Source organism: Micromys minutus, assembly GCF_963924665.1.
Source record: "Micromys minutus genome assembly, chromosome: 5".
In the NCBI taxonomy this organism is placed as follows: domain Eukaryota; kingdom Metazoa; phylum Chordata; class Mammalia; order Rodentia; family Muridae; genus Micromys; species Micromys minutus.
The window spans coordinates 68,024,093-68,041,929 of NC_137974.1; the positions used below are offsets into that span (position 1 = coordinate 68,024,093).

The window sequence follows — 17,837 nt, forward strand, 5'->3', positions numbered from 1 at the left end:
ATGAAGAACTTCTGGTAAGCCCATGCCTCTGGAGGGAGATGGGTGGGGAGTTTTGCAGTATCAGTAGCCTAAGGGGAGGTGAGAGGCAGTGGGAACCAGCGGAGAGTCGGATGAGATGGAAGAGAAAGGACGTAAGCATCTGAAATAGAAAAAGAAGAGGCAGCTATGGAAAGAGAGGCAATAAAACAAAGAGAAAAGAAAGCAGAGACAAGGGTAGTGTAGAAAATGAGATAGTGTGAAAACCAAGCCAGGAATGGGCTTAGCCACAGAATTCCTAAGTGAACTTTCAAAATATAAATAAAAGGAGCAGTAAGCCTTGGGGTCTGCTTGTCTCCAACAGCCAGATTTGGCAGGTTTAAAATATGAAAGTATTCTATCTGAAGAGATCCCTGTTCAGGTCATTTTTTTCCCCTCTCCTCTTTCCAGGAAAATTCCAGTTTTCTTCTTTGTATGCAGTGTTCTGGGACCCTGGGTATCTGCAACTCCTAAGCGTCGCGCAAGTAAGAGCCACAGTTTATGGAGTGTGGAGTATCTCTTGCCACCAAAAGCGGGCAGGGCTGTGGTTGAGTGAAGACAGTGCTTCCAATGGTCCTTTGCACTTCCTCTCTTCAACTTGGGGGGATGTTTGGATGGTTGGTTCAGTGCTCAATGTTGAGCCTGGAAAGGGAGTCTCAACTGTAAGCTGGCGGGCAGGAAGGATAGCTGTGCTTTTTCTAGGGCCAAACATGGTGCTTCTTTCAGATGGTGAAGGTAAATGTTGACTACATGGATGGATGGATGAATGGATGGATGGATGGATGGATGGATGGGTAGATGGATGGATTTTCCCAGAATACTGGAATGAAAAGAAAAAAAGGAAAATATTTGATGTACTTTAATGGTTAGGGTGAAACTCAGCTGTGTATTAAAGCTGTGTGTGTGTGTGTGTGTGTGTGTGTGTGTGTGTGTGTGTGTGTGATGTCTAAAAGTCTTATCAAGGCAGGAGAGGGTCTGGCAGTTATGAGAACTCATCTTTGGTGACAATTTCCAAGATTTGCACATGTCTGGGAGCTCCATGAAACTAAACGCTGACACTGTAATGTCATTGTAATTTAGAGTTGGTGGTATTTAAGGAATATTTCTAGCCCAAACCACCAGCAGTTTTCCAAACAGGCTTCTGACCTCATGCCATTTAGGACACTTTGCAGTACTGGTTCTAAATGGAACAAATCCCCAACTCTTCCAAGCAGGGGTGTTCCTCCATCATAAATCAGTACTCTAGTTCCATGCCTCACATCCCTTCTTGGAGAAGCTGAAGGTCAACTGAGTCTCACGATTGAAGCATTGAGTTCAAGACAAATAAATGGCTTATAAGCAAGCTGGTATTAGGTTGTGTTAGCGTGTGGATGACACAGTTTTGCTTTTTGTAGGATTTCCCGCCAATTCCATTTCTAATGGTGGAAATGAACTGTGTCCCAAGATCAGGATTGGCCAAGATGACTTGCCAGGTGAGTAGCAGCGTATCATACTGGAAACTCAGGTTTTCCAGATTTATTTTGGAAAGGGATAGAACCGGTCTTGTTTTCAACTTTTTCTTTTCTATTCCCTTTCTGTAGGGTTTGACCTGATTTCTCAGTTTCAAATTGAGAAGGCTGCGTCTCGAAGGACTATCCAGAGGGTAGTGGGATCCACAGCGTTACAAGTGGCTTACAAGCTGGGAAGTAATGTAGACTTCAGGATCCCAACAAGGTAACCTGTCTAATCATCTTCCTTGAGTGCATTCAGAAATGTTTGCAGCTATTCGATGTCAAAGATATTTTTATTAATGTTTTTTGGTATTTCTTGGATTATTTTACTTTAAGATGAAGGTCTTGAGGCTCAATGGTAGATCACTTACTTCAAATGCATTAACCAATGGGGTAAGTCAACAGAACTGCTAAAATTTAAAAAAAAAAAAAAAAAAAAAACAAAAAGAATGTGTTCACCTATCAATCATTAGCCCCTGAATACTTCTCTTCATGTTGGTTTGTAATGTACTTTCCATTCCAGGAATAGAAACACCTCTGAGACTATTATACATCAGTTCAGGACATGTTCTTAGAATTCTGCTTTCTGTTTCTCTGTAATTTGTCTGGTTTTGACTGAAAGGACTCTCTGTGAGCAGCAGAAGTGAAACATAAATTTAACTAGAAGCCACAGTGTGGTTTTGAAGGCTCACAGTGGAGCTGTTCAAGTGTCCTGGTGCTGAAAGAGAACCACACAGGCCTTAGGTCCTGCATGGCGTCAAACAAACAGGATGGAAATTAAAATAAGAGGAACACTGGTGGGGTCATACATACAGATTTTACTTGATTGCTTTTTTCCCTAGAATTAATTCATAAATTCTTCATAGCTGACGTTCTGTGGTATATCTGAGCTGAATGAGTTATGTCATTGTGATTAGTACCCTTCACTGGTCAAGTCTGGGATCATCAACATATCATGTGGTTAATATGATTATTACGTGTGTTGGGGGTTTTTGTTATTAGCATAAGTTCATTGTACAAACTAATGAATTCATCATGGAGCTTTCATACATGTATATCATGTGTTCTGTTGGTACCATCTCCAAATTCTGACTCATTTTTTTCTCCTGAAATAGTTCTCATATGCTTTTCATTTATGTATGTATATTTATAAATGTTGCATATAAAGTGCTTTAATGCATTGTGAAAAATAGAACTAATATTCCTTTGGTAGATAAAAAAATATTTCTTTAAGGGACATTAAGTTGTATAGGAAAAAAAAAATTAACTACCACAGTGAAAAAATATTCCACAAAATTTATGTATTTCTTAATGTTTTTCAAGAATCTCATATAATATTAAAACAGAAGGTAGAGATTTATATTTTAAGCTGTACATGTGGTTCAAAAATGGAGCATTGTGGTTTTCTTGTGTATTTAGTAACATTACTCTCAACTTCCTCATAACATTGTGACAAAGGGACATTGCCTTTCTTGTTCAGTGCAGGGGGAAACAGAATCCTCATAGGTTAGTTTACCCACATAAGCAAGCTTAAAGGCTTCGTGCTAGCCGGGTGTGCTGAGAGCCAGGCAGCATGGAGGTGACCACTGAGCCTGGACCCTCGCATCTGGAAAGATTAAAGTCATCCTTCTAGTCTTGTTTCTGTTGCTGTGATCAACATTTCCTACCAAAAGCAGCTTTTGAAAGGAAAGGGTTTATTTGCCTTATACATCTGGGTGACAGTCCAAGGAAAATTAGGACAGAAACTCAAACAAAAACATGAAGCAGACAGCATGGAAGAATGCTATTTTCTGGCCCACAGGCTCATTCTTAGTGAGCTTTCTTCCATAGCTCAGGACCACCTGCCTAAGGAATGGTGCTGCCCAAGGTGGGCATACTCTCCTGGATCAGTTAGTCAAGACAAGTCCCTTCAGACATATCCTGTAGCTTGATCTGATCTGGGTAGTCCCTCTGCTGAGACACCCTCCTCAGGGGACTCTAGGTTATATGAAGTTGTCAGATAAAGCTAACTAGGATATGTATGTTAACAGAAATTGCCTTTATTCGTTCATTTATTTCATTGCTTAGATGGCATTTTCACTTAAAGAAACACCATCTGGCCTCTAAAATAAACTTCAAAATAATTTCCCCGTCTGTGATTTGGAGTACGACTGGGCTGGCATTAACTTTAGTTCAGCGACAGACTGTCAGGGGTGGTGCAGTTCTCTACTTCCTGCTCATCCTTTCTGTTGTTTTCCTCTAAGTGCTGAAAGCCTTTAATTAACTAATATGCACAGGTTACAACTAATGTCATCAATCACTGGACTTACTAGGAAAGGATTGAGGAAAGCAGGAGGAAGGAAACGGGAAGGGAAGTAAGCCAGAGTGCCGAGTCGTGTGGTGTCCTAGAACAGAGAATATTTATTTCTTCTAGCTCGCTTGTTTTTAGGTTCACTCACACTCCATGTGACTCCATGCTTGTTTCTATACACGGTTCCCTGCCATTTTCCTCTTCTGCCTCTTGTCCCCAGCCATAGCTGGTTTGAAGCAAGCTATGTATCTATTAGTTAAAAACTAGAGATTGAAGGGGGAACTATGTCATAAGGTTACTGCTTAGGGAAAATATTAATAACTGTAGAGTGCTTAGACAAAGCCTGAACACTGAAGGCTGGATAAGTATTCACCCTTTCCTGAAGAGAACAGGGCATGTAGAGTAGTCTTCTCCTTAATCGATTCTTTCTATTCATTCATTCATTCATTCATTCATTCATTCATTCATTTATTTATTTATTTTTATAGAATATTTTACATCATTTTTCTTTTCTTCTTCTACCAGCTCATCCTGTTTCTTTCCTGCTCCCTCTCAAATGTATATCCTCTTATTCTTTAATTGTTATGTACACACACACACACACACACACACACACACACCATATACGGGGGGAGGGACCCCTAAATGTATAAATATATAATATGAGTCCCTTTAATGTTGCTTGTATATACATGCTTCTAGGGCTTGCTACTTGGTAGCCAGTTATGAAATTTATCCTTGGGGAAAAGTGGGTTCTCCCACTCTCCATAGTCAGTCACTAATTGTGACTAATTTAGCTCTTCATCTAGTGTGAGATTTCTCCTGTTCATGTTGGCAAGTCAACTGGTGCTGTCATTATTCAGGTCTTGTTTAGGGAACCGTATTGCTAAGATGTCATGGGTGCAGCTTTCTTTTTCTTTTTTAAAGATTTATTTATTTTATGGATGTGTGTACACTGTAGCCATCTTCAGATACACCAGAAGAGGGCATCAGATCACATTACAGATGGTTGTAAGCCACCATGCACCATGTGGTTGCTAGGAATTGAACTCAGGACGTCTGGAAGAGTAGCCAGTGCTCTTAATCTCTGAGCCATCTCTCCAGCCCAGCAGCTTTCCTGTTGTGTAGAAGACATATCTCTTGGCAGTTATTCTGGTCCTCTGGCTCTTATAATGCTCCCAGCCCCTCTTCCGAGAGGGCTGCCAAACCCAACATGTAGGGTTGCATTGTAGATTGATCCATTTTGTGCCCTCTACAGCCAGGTGAGTGCATTTTGACTAGTTGTGAATTTCTGTTAAGGCCTCTACTTCAAAAAAGAGGCTTCTTTGATGAGGAAAGAGAGATGCATTCATCTGTGAGTAGAAGGATATGTAGTTTGAATGCAGTTAGAATGTGTCAATAATATGTTTAGGAAAATGTCAATAATAAGCTCTCCTCAAGGGCCTCAACAGATGGTTGGCTAGGTTTACAAATCCAGGCATAAATGCCCTTATATTAAGCAGTCCTTAAATCCAACTAGATGGAAATTGGTTGCCATCAATATATAATGTCATTATTGCATTTTTGAAATATACAGCCATGCTGGTCATTGTTGTGGTCCATAGGCATCAGAGATATGCAGGACTATTGACTGCTTTTCTCCAAAGCAGCTTGCATAGGGAAATGGAATACTACAAGAGCTAGTCCTCAGGGAGTAGCCTTCCAGGTCAGACCCAGCTTGAGCCTTCCAAGTTCTATGTCTAAATTGTGTGTTGAGTTCAGCCATAGAGACCGGCCTTCAAGTTTTTGAAGGAAACCAAAGGCAATAGTTATCTTTTTTAGAAAGTCCCCTGTCTCTCCTAGCCAATGACTCAAAGCAGCTTTCTCATGACTGACACTAATTCCCTCCCCCATCTGCTTCCTATGTCGTCATAGTTTACCCCTCTTCAAAGTGAGATTCAAGCATCCTCACTGTGCCTTCCTTCTTGCTTAACTTCTTTGGGTCTGTGGAGTGGTAGCGTGGGTATCCTGTATTTTATGGCTAGTATCGACTTATAAGTGAGTACATACTGTGCATGTTCTTTTGGGACTGGGTTACCTCACTCAAGATGGTATTCTCAAGGTCCATCCATTTGCCTGCAAACTTCGTGATGCCTTTGTTTTTAATAGCTGAAGAGCATTTCATTGTGTAAGTGTACCCCATTTTCTGTATCCATTCTTCAGTTGAGGGGCATCTAGGTTGTTTGCAGCTATGAACATCACTGAGCAAGTGTCTTTGTAGCATGATGGGACATCTTTTGGGTATATACGCAGGACTGATATAGCTGGGTTTTGAGGTAGAACTATTCCTAGTTTTCTGTAAGTATATTTTATGTAATTTTAAGTAGAAAATAATAGACTGTGATTCTCTATGGGTTTCTCAAACATCTTTAGTATTATTTATTCTTCCCTGCTGTATCTTTCTATCCCTCTCCACAGATATCCTCCATGTTTTTCCCAGTTCCCCTTCATAGCACCTGTATTATGTCATCTTTCTCTCTCAGGAGAGCTTTCTCACTCCTCCATCGCCATGGTTCCTTCTTCCTTTCCTGGTTCCTGAGGTTATTCAAGGTTATCTAGATATTCAGAGACAGGAACCACAAGTAAGAGACCATGAGGCATACGTTTTCTGGGTCTGGGTCACCTCCCCTACAACATTGTCTAGTTTCATAATTTACCTGGAATTTTCATGATTTTATTTTTTCTTAAACAAACTAAGAACAGATCTGCTGTATGATGCAGCTGTACCTCTCCTCGGTATACGTCAAATGACAGATGCTTGTTCATCAGTGTTCGATGCCATGTTATTCACAATGGCCAGGAAAGGGAAACAATCATTTGTTTGGAAATGTCCTTTAATTGAGGAATGGATAATGAAGATCTGGTCCATGTATACTATGGTATTTGATTCCACCCTTTAAACTACTTATGCAAAAGCCAGATGACAAGAAAAGAAGGTTTGGACTCATTCTCAGGGAACAGAGACACTTGTTTCTTAATGAGTCCTTTGGTACCGGAGAATAAGGAACCCAATACAGTGAAAAATGCACAGAATCTTCATGGGAGAAAAATAAGCTACAACAAACTAATGATAGATAATCACAATTTTTACTTACTTATCTTCATAACTATGAAGAATTAAGAGACATGGTTATGCTTCCTTTTAATCTTTTTAATAGCTTCCCATTCTTAACGACCATTTAAAAACATGTTATACTTGCTTTGTTTCGCAACAAAGACCCTAGATTTCTCAGTATTAAGGTCATAAACAAATATTTTAAGGTTCAAAGACTTTTGAATCTTTTATTCAAACCCATATGGTTCTCCACTTAAGGTACTTCATGAAGATTGGAATACAATAAATCATTTATAGACACAACTTCTTTTAAATTATGTATGCACTCAGGTTTGCTTATTGATAGGCATAGCATATTTTTGAGAATAGAATCTTAGGTGTTTAATAATACATTAGGCTGCCTGGCCTGTGGATTAGGTTTCAGAGACATTTAGCAGTCTTTGGTACACATAAATATGTATATTTTATCATATGAGCAATGAGGCATTTTCCTTTCTTATTCTATTTACATACTTGTCTACTCTAAAAGATGACCATATTAGTCATAGTTACATTTGTATACATATACATATACATATACATCATATACATATACATACACTTACACATACACATATACTTATACATATACATATGCATATACATATACATATACATCATATACATATACATACACTTACATATACACCTACACATATACTTATACATATACATATACGTCATATACATATACATATACATATACATATACATATACATATACATATACATATACATATACATATACATATACATATACATATACATATACATATACATACACTTACACATACACATACACATATACTTATACATATACATATGCATATACATATGATCTTCATATGTGTGGAGAGAGTCATGCACATACAGGTGCCCTTGGTGTGACAGTGCATTAAGAATGACGTAGTCTATGAGTGTTACAAATGAATACAACTATAAATGAAACTTTAGTTTCTTTTTTTAAAGATTATTTTGGAATAAATATAGTTCTGAAAACATAAAGTCAAAGAAGTGTTGCAAACCAGTTGAGAAACTAGAAGTATATTTAAAATAAATATCTGGAGTGGTTCGTTCTATTGTGGAAAAGGAGGACTTTAGGTAGTTTTGTTCCTTTGTTTTTAAAAACTTCTGTATACTTTACAAAAGTGTGTGTGTGAGTGTGTGTGTGTGTGTGTGTGTGTGTGTGTGTGTATGTGCATGTGTGTGTATACTATGCTTCAATTCACTAAATGTCATATGTAAAAATCAATACTCACTTGGATCTTTCTTCTTGTCTTTCTTTTCTTCAATAAGAAGGGAACTAAATTCAAAAGTTTGGCCCGAAGGAAGGTGATTTGGAACTCTGGGTCTTTCTTAATGCCCAGTTGTTTTCAATTTTTTTATTTAGCAAGCACATTTCACTGACATTCAGTTTTCCTGGCATTTCCTTCTTGTTGAGGAATTTTCTTATATTTAGAAGAAGGTATAAAGAAATAACTTTGAAGTTGACATCCCCTAAGAGCTTGCTTCAAGACAAGATCTACAGATAAGAAGATAGAGAAGGACAAGCTCTACAAATAAGAACCGTCTTAGGGGCTCTGGCTGGTTTTAGCTTCCATGTAATGCAACGAAGAAACAATAATGCTGTAAACCTTACTTGGTAGACCGAGGCATGCTGGACTTGGGAGTAGAGAAGGAGGCGTTGGTTCTGCATTGCTCCTTATACATCCTTAGTGGGAAGAAGCCCTTAAATAAATTTGGTGTAGTTGGTTATCGGTTTTCAAAAATGTTTCTGTGGGTCTAGAATACAACTCTTGAATAAAAGCCTTGCAATTATTAAAACAGCAAATTTTATTTTTTTATTTAATTTTATCATATGAAAAATTAAAACAAACATTAATTAATTTTTTTATAAACAAGTAGAGTTAATTTAGACTTTAAATAATATCCTTTTTTATTTTTGAAGGAGATGTTGCCCAGAACATTGCAAGAGTTTGATATTTTTGGCCGAGATGGCATTGATGAATGGTGGCTCTTTGGGCAGAATAAATAGTAAATTGTTGATAACCTTTGTTAGCTATAAGGGAGGTGTTTTTAAAGTGTGTATTTTAAGGTGGAGCTTTAATGCATATGAACGATTGAACTGGGGAGGTTCATGTAAGATGTCATCAAGGAACAAATGCTGCATAGTATGTTTCACACTGTAGCCTTTCTGCAGGACTAGAATTCAAACTAACACAAACACAGAGGAATGGTAACTATGTATAAGCAGAGAAAACAAGGCTTGTGTTTATGATTTTCAAACTCTTCTCAGGCACTTGTATCCCAGTGGACTGCCTGAAGAATATTCCTTTTTAACTACTTTTCGGATGACTGGAAGCACCCTGGAAAAGCACTGGAACATTTGGCAGATCCAGGATTCCTCAGGGAGGGAGCAAGTTGGCGTGAAGATAAATGGCCAAACAAAGTCTGTCGAATTTTCATACAAGGGGCTGGATGGGAGTCTCCAAATGGCAGCCTTCTTGAATTTGCCGTCCTTGTTTGACTCCCGGTGGCATAAGCTCATGATTGGCGTGGAAAGGACAAGCGCCACTCTCTTTATTGACTGCATCAGGATTGAATCCTTACCTATAAAGCCAAGAGCCCAGATTGATGCTGATGGCTTTGCTGTGCTGGGAAAACTTGTGGACAGTCCTCAGGTTTCTGTTCCTGTAAGTATAACATCACAAGGTACCACCACAATAGTAATTGAAAGCAAACCTGCAAGGCTAAATGTCAGCACCCAAGACATTTTTGACCTTCAGCCATAGTGCATACAATGGATTATAGTGTATAGAATGACCATAGTTTATAAATCACTATAGTGGACACAGTGTATATAGTGCATACAATGGATATAGTGGACACAATGTACATTGTGCAAACAATGGATATAGTGGACAGAATGTACATAGTGCATACAATGGATATAGTGGACACAGTGTACATAGTGCAAACAATGGATATAGTGGACACATTGTACATAGTGCATACAATGGATATAGTGGACACAATGTACATAGTGCATACAATGGATATAGTGGACACAATGTACATTGTGCAAACAATGGATAGTTACTCACTTTTGTAAAGTTTATTAAATGAGTCACTCATTTGAAAAGCTTTTACTGGCAGTTATACTTGGAACTTGGAAGGCATTACATACCCACCTGGAGCATCCACAAGTCATGGAGACAACTTACAAGGAAGGCCACACTAGTGCAGCACATACCATGTATTTACAGTTAATTACAAATTTTAATGTGAGGTTAGAGGTAAATCATGAATACAGGTAGTCAAGGGGTCCATGATTTTTGGAAGGAATACATATTGAAAGGGAAGAATTTGAATTGGCAAAAAAAAAGGAAGATAGTATAAAAGATGATTAAGCAAATAGGGTGTTTTCAACAGTCTGGAGACTAGTTGATTTCAGTAATATGTGTGGATATAAATGGAGTGTTTGTGGGAGGGGGTGAGGATTATAACGGAGGATGGGAAGAAGCAAAGTGGGAAAGTCAGATGGCCTTTGTTGAGCAAGAATAAGGATTGTATAGGTGGTGTGATCTCTCTTTATTTAGAGCTAGGTTTTGTGCGATATGGTAGAAGAAAATACTTTTCAAAATGATTTTTAGTTTTAGTGTTGTATATTTGTGTCTATGCACATGAGTGTAGTGCTCTTGGAGGCCAGAAGAGATCATTGCATATCCTCCTGCTAGAGTTCCAGATGATTGTGTCACTTGATGTGGGTGTTGGGAACTGAATTTCCATTCTCAGCAAAAGTACAGGCTTTTGCTATCTCTCATGCCTGAAGTGAAGAATTTTAGAGCTTTATTCATTATTTCACTGGAGAAGTCCATTGATATGAAAATAGTTTGTAATGATACCACTATTGTATCAAATAGTACCTTCTAACAATTCTTTAAGAATATTTTATAGCATTTGGACGGTAATTTAAAAACACAACCTTAAAGGGAATGGATTCTTTTAAGGAAAAAGAAGGGGATAAAATTCAATATAAATAAACTGTTGATGTTAATCCATCTCTCCTATTGGATGGGGCTATAACATTCTAGTCACAAAGCCTAGGTCATAGATGTGGCAAAGGTTCTACCATGGTTTTGAATTGCTTCCGTGGACTTCTTGAAAAAAAAATGTTATTGGGGACCTCAGTAATGGAATTGTTCAAATAACTTGTTTTTACAGGAAGAGTTATGATTAGTGTGAAGGTTGGTGTGAAATTTCTATATTCTCTGATAGGCAGGAAGCAATTTGTAGCTGCCAAATCGCTGCTCTGGCTTGTAGACACTCGAGAAAATATTTCATCGTCTAATGAGTCATGGCACTTCAAGTGGCTGGGTTAGAAAACTGATGTGACCACTGCTGTGAAATGCTCACATTTTGTGCAGCAGGAACTTTGCAATGACCCTGGAATGGTTTTCAGAGAACACAGCCTCTGCATGCCGTGACATTTCTGGACCTGGGCAAGGGAGAGTTCTTAGCGTCTTGGAAATGTGCTGCATGTTAGTTATTTGAAAAAGAGGATTAACTCACCTTCACCACCCATCAAGATCATGTTATAATTTAATTCTGCTTTCTGGGTGCTAGTGAAGATGTCTTTAAATTGTTTTATTTCCAGAGAGACAAACTCTTGATATTACTTTACTATATATGCCATAGCTGGTTGTAGAAGTTCCATACTCACAGCACAATGCAGAAAAGTTGTGCCATTTCCACGTGTAGGGATGAAGCCAAAAATCTAGCATCTAGTTTTACACTGTTCTTGTCATACAGTAAGGAGCTTTTCTAGGTGGTCATGCTGTCACTATTGTTAAAAGGATTTTGTATAGGCACGAACAATTCTTTTCCCTTCCAGAATCAATTCTAGACTCTTTACCCCTTCCTGAAAACAAATGAGATCGGAGCCCAAATCTCCACAAAGTTCAACACCGGTTGGTGGTTGCGTTGGTGTGGGACCATTGATAGCACTGGTAATGGATGGAAGCCATAGGCGGAAACATCTTTTCTCCATTCAAGACATCAACGTGATAATACCAAAGTCAACTTTGGCTAATGCAGCCCTCTCTCTTCCTCTGCCTCCACTCCAGCTTCTCCTCTCCTTCCCTTTTACCTTCATCTTCTTCTCTAAAAGAACAGGAGGAAGAAGCCCATTTTTTATTCTTTAAAAAAAGCTTCACGTCTTTAATATAACAATTTGAAAATTTCAAAATCCCTTGCATCGAATTTTCTGATTGTTAGAAGAATTTTGCTCAGATACCCTATTTCCACATATTAAATAAAATAAATTATCTTAACTAGGTTTATTGGCTTGTAAGAAACAGCACTGGGTATTAAATTTGTAATTTTCTCTATTTTTTTTTCTTTAATTCCAAGCAGGTTTCTTTTGGAGGGAAAGCATGTATTTTATGGGTGTGGTGGTTCATTTGAGAGGCAGAGGCAGTTTGAAATCAGGCTGATCTACACAGTGAGTTCCAGGCCAGCCATGGCTACACTGTGAGACCCCCATCTCAAACAAAATAATTAAATAAAAAAAAAGGAAGGAAGGAAAAAAGGAAAAAAGGAAGGAAGGTATATGTGAGGACACACCTTTCCTTGTAGTTGATCTAATTGTTTTTAATCGTAAAGGCATTTATGGTTTTTACATTTTATTTTCAGAATTTTTTCTTTATCACAAATAAAATACATGTTAAGAAATAAAGGAAGACTGAGGAGTATAAATTGTGTCCCTAAACATTAATCCTGCCTGTTTAGTTATCTAGTAAGTTTTTATTTCTAGTAAGTGCTTATATGTTAGGAATGCAAAATCAACAAAATTATTTGTCTCTTCCACAAAATGTGTGCTTTTCTCAAAAATTAAAAAAGAAAGAAAAAAAAAGAGAAAAGAAAAGAAAAGAAAAAGCTGTTGCCTCCTCCAGGCTGTGGAGGATGAGGATCCATACAAGTAAATAATGGAGTGGAACCTGAGCAGGGAACCACGGTATCAGAGAATAGAAATGCGCCAGGCAAGGCCCTAAGTCAGGTCCGGGTAGAAGGATTAGGAGGGAGGGTCAAGGAGCCTTATGAAAGGAAGTGTTGTCAACGTGGGATCTTGGAGAAGAGAAAGAATGGTATTTGAGATAGATGGATTCTCATTTGGAAATTATACATATATGTATATATAAATGCATATGCATATACATATACATAGAATCAATTCAACTCATTCTTTCCAAACTTTTATAGACTTCTATTACTCCTCACTCTTCCAAACTAATCATGGGTCTCTAAGTTCAAGTGCGCATGCTTTGCCCTAGACCCTGTTTTTACCTCATAGCTTATCTTCTTGGGCTTTTCATCAATTTGCCCAAAATAATGAAATTTGTTGGGAATTATTGAAGCCTACAACCAGCTAGATTCCCCTTCCAGTCTTAAAGGGTAATGGCTACTGATGTGCATGTATTATGAGAGGCAGAAAAGCCATACTAATAGGAAACCTGTTCCTCGGTTTGGAGACAGCAGATTTTTTGTTTCACTTTCTAAGAATTTTTAAGTTAAAAAAAAAAAGTAACATGAAATAGTCCAAACCCAGAAAGGCATGCACATTTTTAAAAGTATTTTCTGACTATGATTGGGTTAATTCTAATCTTCCATCTTTTTTATTGATTCGTTATTCGTTTAAGGGTCAACACTTGCTTTACTTTCGAAAGCATTTCTGTAGGCATTATCAGTCATCAGAGGTAGATGTAAGAACTGCATGATAGGGGCTGGAGAGATAGATGGCTCAGTGGTTAAGAGCATTGGCTGCTTGCTCTTCCAGAGGTCCTGAGTTCAATTCCCAGCGACCACATGGTGGCTCACAACCATCTGTAATGAGATCTAATGCCCTCTTCTGGTGTGTCTGACGACAGCTACAGTGTACTGATATATAATAAACAAACAAACAAACAAACAAACAAATAAATAAATAGATCTTTCCCTTAAAAAGAACTGCATGATAAAAATGGAGCCCAGGCATTTGATGGATCACCAGTGCTAGAAGACTCACGCTGTGGTCATTTGTGCCTTTGCCCATCCATCCTATCTTGTGTCCCTTCTCTTTCTAAATTGGAAAAAGAAACCAATTCCAAGAAGCTTTCATGAGTGCTTATGTGGTCCACAATTCAAACACATTCTCATCATTTATAGTTATTTTCTGGGCTCCGAGCATTTTATATATTTTTTACTCTATGCATTTCTGTAAGTTTGTTACTTGACGATTTTAAAGCAATACATTTCTAGTTTCTCATTCTCCTTGTGCTTGAATTTAGGAGTCCATTTTATCCTCACTGCAAAACGGGGTTTCCTGGCAGCTTCCCACACCAGCGCGTTATTTTATGACAGCTTCTTTAGTGTTTGTTGTCAGCCTGATTACCTCGGAGACTTATTTGGTATAGCTCTATTAGAAAACAGAGTCAGCTTTTCTCCCCTTTCAGATGCAGATTGGGAGTTTGGTCTTGTTTGAGGGCAGATGAAAGCTTATGTGACTTTCCCCATATATAACTCAGCTCTTTCCTCTCTTTACCTGTGCATACTCCCAATAAAACAGTGTAGAATGTGACAGATTTGGTGGCATGAGGGGTGTATCTTGATGCCTTGCTCTGATTTCTTCTCATCAGATTCAGAGAAAAATGACAGAGCAGGCAGAATTGTGGATGGAAGAATTGTGCTATCTGTCTCCTTTACTCTACAGCACTGAGTCGCGTTAGCCTACAAATGTGAATACAATGCCCGGATCATGCATAAGATTGGATCCCATGATGAGCATTTCTCGCATTTGAGAAATGCAAGAAGTTACAGTTTCAGTGGTTTAAGCAGTGTGGAGTTCTTATGTTCTGTCATTAATAGTCAACACTTATTTTCCAAGTTACAGGCATTCTTTAGGTGACTGAGAAACTCAAAAGCTAATGCCCAAATGGAGCTCACATTCTGGGGAGAGGTGCAGGAGTGGCTGGATGGTTAGCAGTGCACCAGGGAATCGTAAACGTTACCGGGAAAACGAAGTGAGGAGATGAAGTGGGGCTCATGCAGAAGTAAACACTTTTGAGAAAGTCTGAAGGAATTGAGCCTGTGGCTGTCGTAGGGAGGAAGATTGCAGGAAGAGACAACATGAATGACAAGGGACACGTCTTGGTATTACCTGATCTTTGAGGGTCCCTTGCAAAGCGGGAGGACAAGAAGAGGGAACTAGATAGCTGATGAGGTTGCAGAGACCACATCCTTAGGCATCTAAAAGATGCTGGGCAGGCAGTTAGGTGTGAGCTCTTGGAGTTTAAGGGGCAGGATCATCCAGGAACTGAACTTTGAACTTTAGAAGCTGTGAACATTTATGTATGATGAAATCCAGGAAGCCAAATCCTAAGTGTGGTACTGACTTCTGAGGGAGCAAACTAAGAAGGTTTATTTAAAAAGGAAGAGTGTCTGGCCGATGAGTGAAACAGGTGACTGTTGTACCTCAAAAGTTGAGTAGAAAGACATTTTTAATGTGGACGTGACAAGAGTTGTTTCAAAGGCTGGATAGGTCACACAGGGTAGAGACTGACAGTTGACTATTGATTTGAGAGGCCAGTGAGTGAATCAAAGAGCTGCTAGTCCATTGGAAGGAAAACTCAGTTAGAAAGGATTCAAGAGAAAGTGAGGAGAGAATTGGAGAGTGAGTACAGACACTGTTCCGAGTTTTATATAAAGAGGAATAGAATTATGTATAGAACAGCAGCTGGAGAGGTTGTGGATACAGGAGAGGAGTTTAGTTAGGTTTGGAGAAGATACCTCAGGGTGCATCGTCATAGCTCAGCATGCAGAACTTCCTGAAGCCCACTATAATAGCTCCCTGCCTGAAATATCACGCATGCGTGCTCAACCGAGTCTTCGTGCACTGAGCTTCTGAACCCGCCCACTTCTTACCATATCTCTCCATTGAAGAAAAATCTCTGCTGGTAACACTCAAAGTATTGAAATTCCCGAGTTCATGAGAAAAGTCCTGCTATGCATTGTGCCCCAGCTAATGTGGGTCTTCCTCTGCATAAGGACTCTGTGGGTTCTTACCCTGTCTTTGTCCCATCACATCTCTTTAAAACCCTCTCTATCCTCTCATCCCTGTGTGTGAAAATATCAATTGCCCCTTGGATCCATTCACATATTACATGTTACATGGTGGCTTTAGACAGAAGAACTTGTAACCATTTTGAGTGCTCTAATCCTTATCGCTAAGACCTATCTGGCCTTAAATAATATTTTTGTGTCCTTCATTACATTTATCTCCAAGCATACAATTTAATAAATGAATATGTTCTCAGTGTGCTAACTCTGTGTTGGCCACTTTCTCTTGGTTCTGAGTCAGGGCAGAGCTTCCTGTTTGGTTCCCGGCAAGTGTCATTTGGAGAGATTTCTAGATGACAAGAGGAAAGGCTAACAAACTCATCAAAAGTGGCAAATCAGGATAAGATCCGAGACCTTAGTATTTCTTCTTCTTGTTGTTACTATTGGCTGGTCCCACCCCATGTATTTTTACTTGTTACTGGTCATGAATACAAGCTTTGTTTTCAAAGCTGTTTGTCTATGACAGGTTAATGGAAATTCACACTTGTTAGCAAACATTAGCCTAGGTGCTTAGTACTACCACATTGTAAGAATAATTCAGTTTATAAAAATCAAAACGCATCATTCTAAGGAATCTGGAGATGTGTTCAACTACTTAATCTTCTTCAATGGCCCAGCAAAATAAAGCCACGAGTGTTGGAACCTGGGCCTCAATGCTAATATGATTCTTTTGAGTTTTAACCTAGCTTCAGAAGTGAACTTGGATTAAGGTTTGCAGAGATGAAATATCTGGACAGTGCCACATTTGGGAAGATGTGAAAACTTCCCACTGACAACACTCCATTTTCCTGAGAGGAGGTGGAAAAGATGGTATTTCCTATTGTGTCCTATTAAGGCTTATGTTCTGCTTAGTAGACTTTTAGAAGGTTTTGTCTCTCTGTTCACATTTTTCTCCCCTGACACACTGTGGGCTGTTTGTGGAGAAGGGAATATCTGGCTTTCGTGGGCCATTTTCACAGTGCTTGTTTTATCCTGGGATTTATTATTTTTTTTTAAAGAATGTTGACTGAGGACTAAATTAAAACATTTTTCACGTATATTTTGTCAGTGAATATTCAAAGGGTGAAGAGGAGCTCAGGTATGAAAATGAGAAATGTGGAAATCAGCATTTTAGCGGCATAATGGAAGTGACTTTTACAAAAGCACCCTGCCAATCTTCCTTCAAAATAATTAGCATGCAAATTGAAATTCACATTGCATGCCAAAAAATGGTTGTTGTATAGATGATTATTAGCGCGTAGGTGGTGTTTATGGGAATTCACAGATGTGTTCGAAAACCCTTGATCTCTGTGGCACTTTGAACAGCTCAGCTTGTACACAGATGAAATATATTTCACTTCCCCATTTTTGGGTGCCACAATTGCATATTTTCTGCATATTTAATCAGATGCACCAGTTTATTCAGAGAGCATTCCATTTTTGAGATGACAGTTTAATGAAGCACTTCACATTTGTAATAAGTAACTTTGATGAACTATCTAAACAAAGGATTTAGGTTTCCTGGATAACCATTTAATTAATGCTTATCAGGGCGAATGGCTTTTCAAAAGGAAGAATCTCATGCACCCAGAACAAATACCTAGCTTGAATGACCCGCTCGCACGAGATTCACTGAATAAAACTGAATGCAGTCACCTTTTATTTTGAAGATTGGGAATGAGGAATTTAGTTCTGGTTAAATTCTTCTGTGGTCATTGGGGAAAAGGGATGGTAATTCTCTTTTCCATGTGCTATTTTGTTGCACATGTGAATCTGT

General features: G+C 38.6%; 1 protein-coding gene across 1 annotated transcript in view; it reads left to right on the forward strand.

Moving 5' to 3' along the window:
- Positions 1-17,837, forward strand: part of COL9A1 (collagen type IX alpha 1 chain) — a gene marked incomplete at both ends in the record, with an annotated part of 79,039 nt that continues 61,202 nt past the window's right edge. Inside the window, 5 exons of the mRNA XM_080916658.1 lie at positions 1-14; positions 427-500; positions 1,410-1,487; positions 1,596-1,728; positions 9,225-9,621. Of these exons, the coding sequence (XP_080772784.1) occupies positions 1-14; positions 427-500; positions 1,410-1,487; positions 1,596-1,728; positions 9,225-9,621 (696 nt within the window). The remainder of the gene's footprint in view (positions 15-426; positions 501-1,409; positions 1,488-1,595; positions 1,729-9,224; positions 9,622-17,837) is intronic.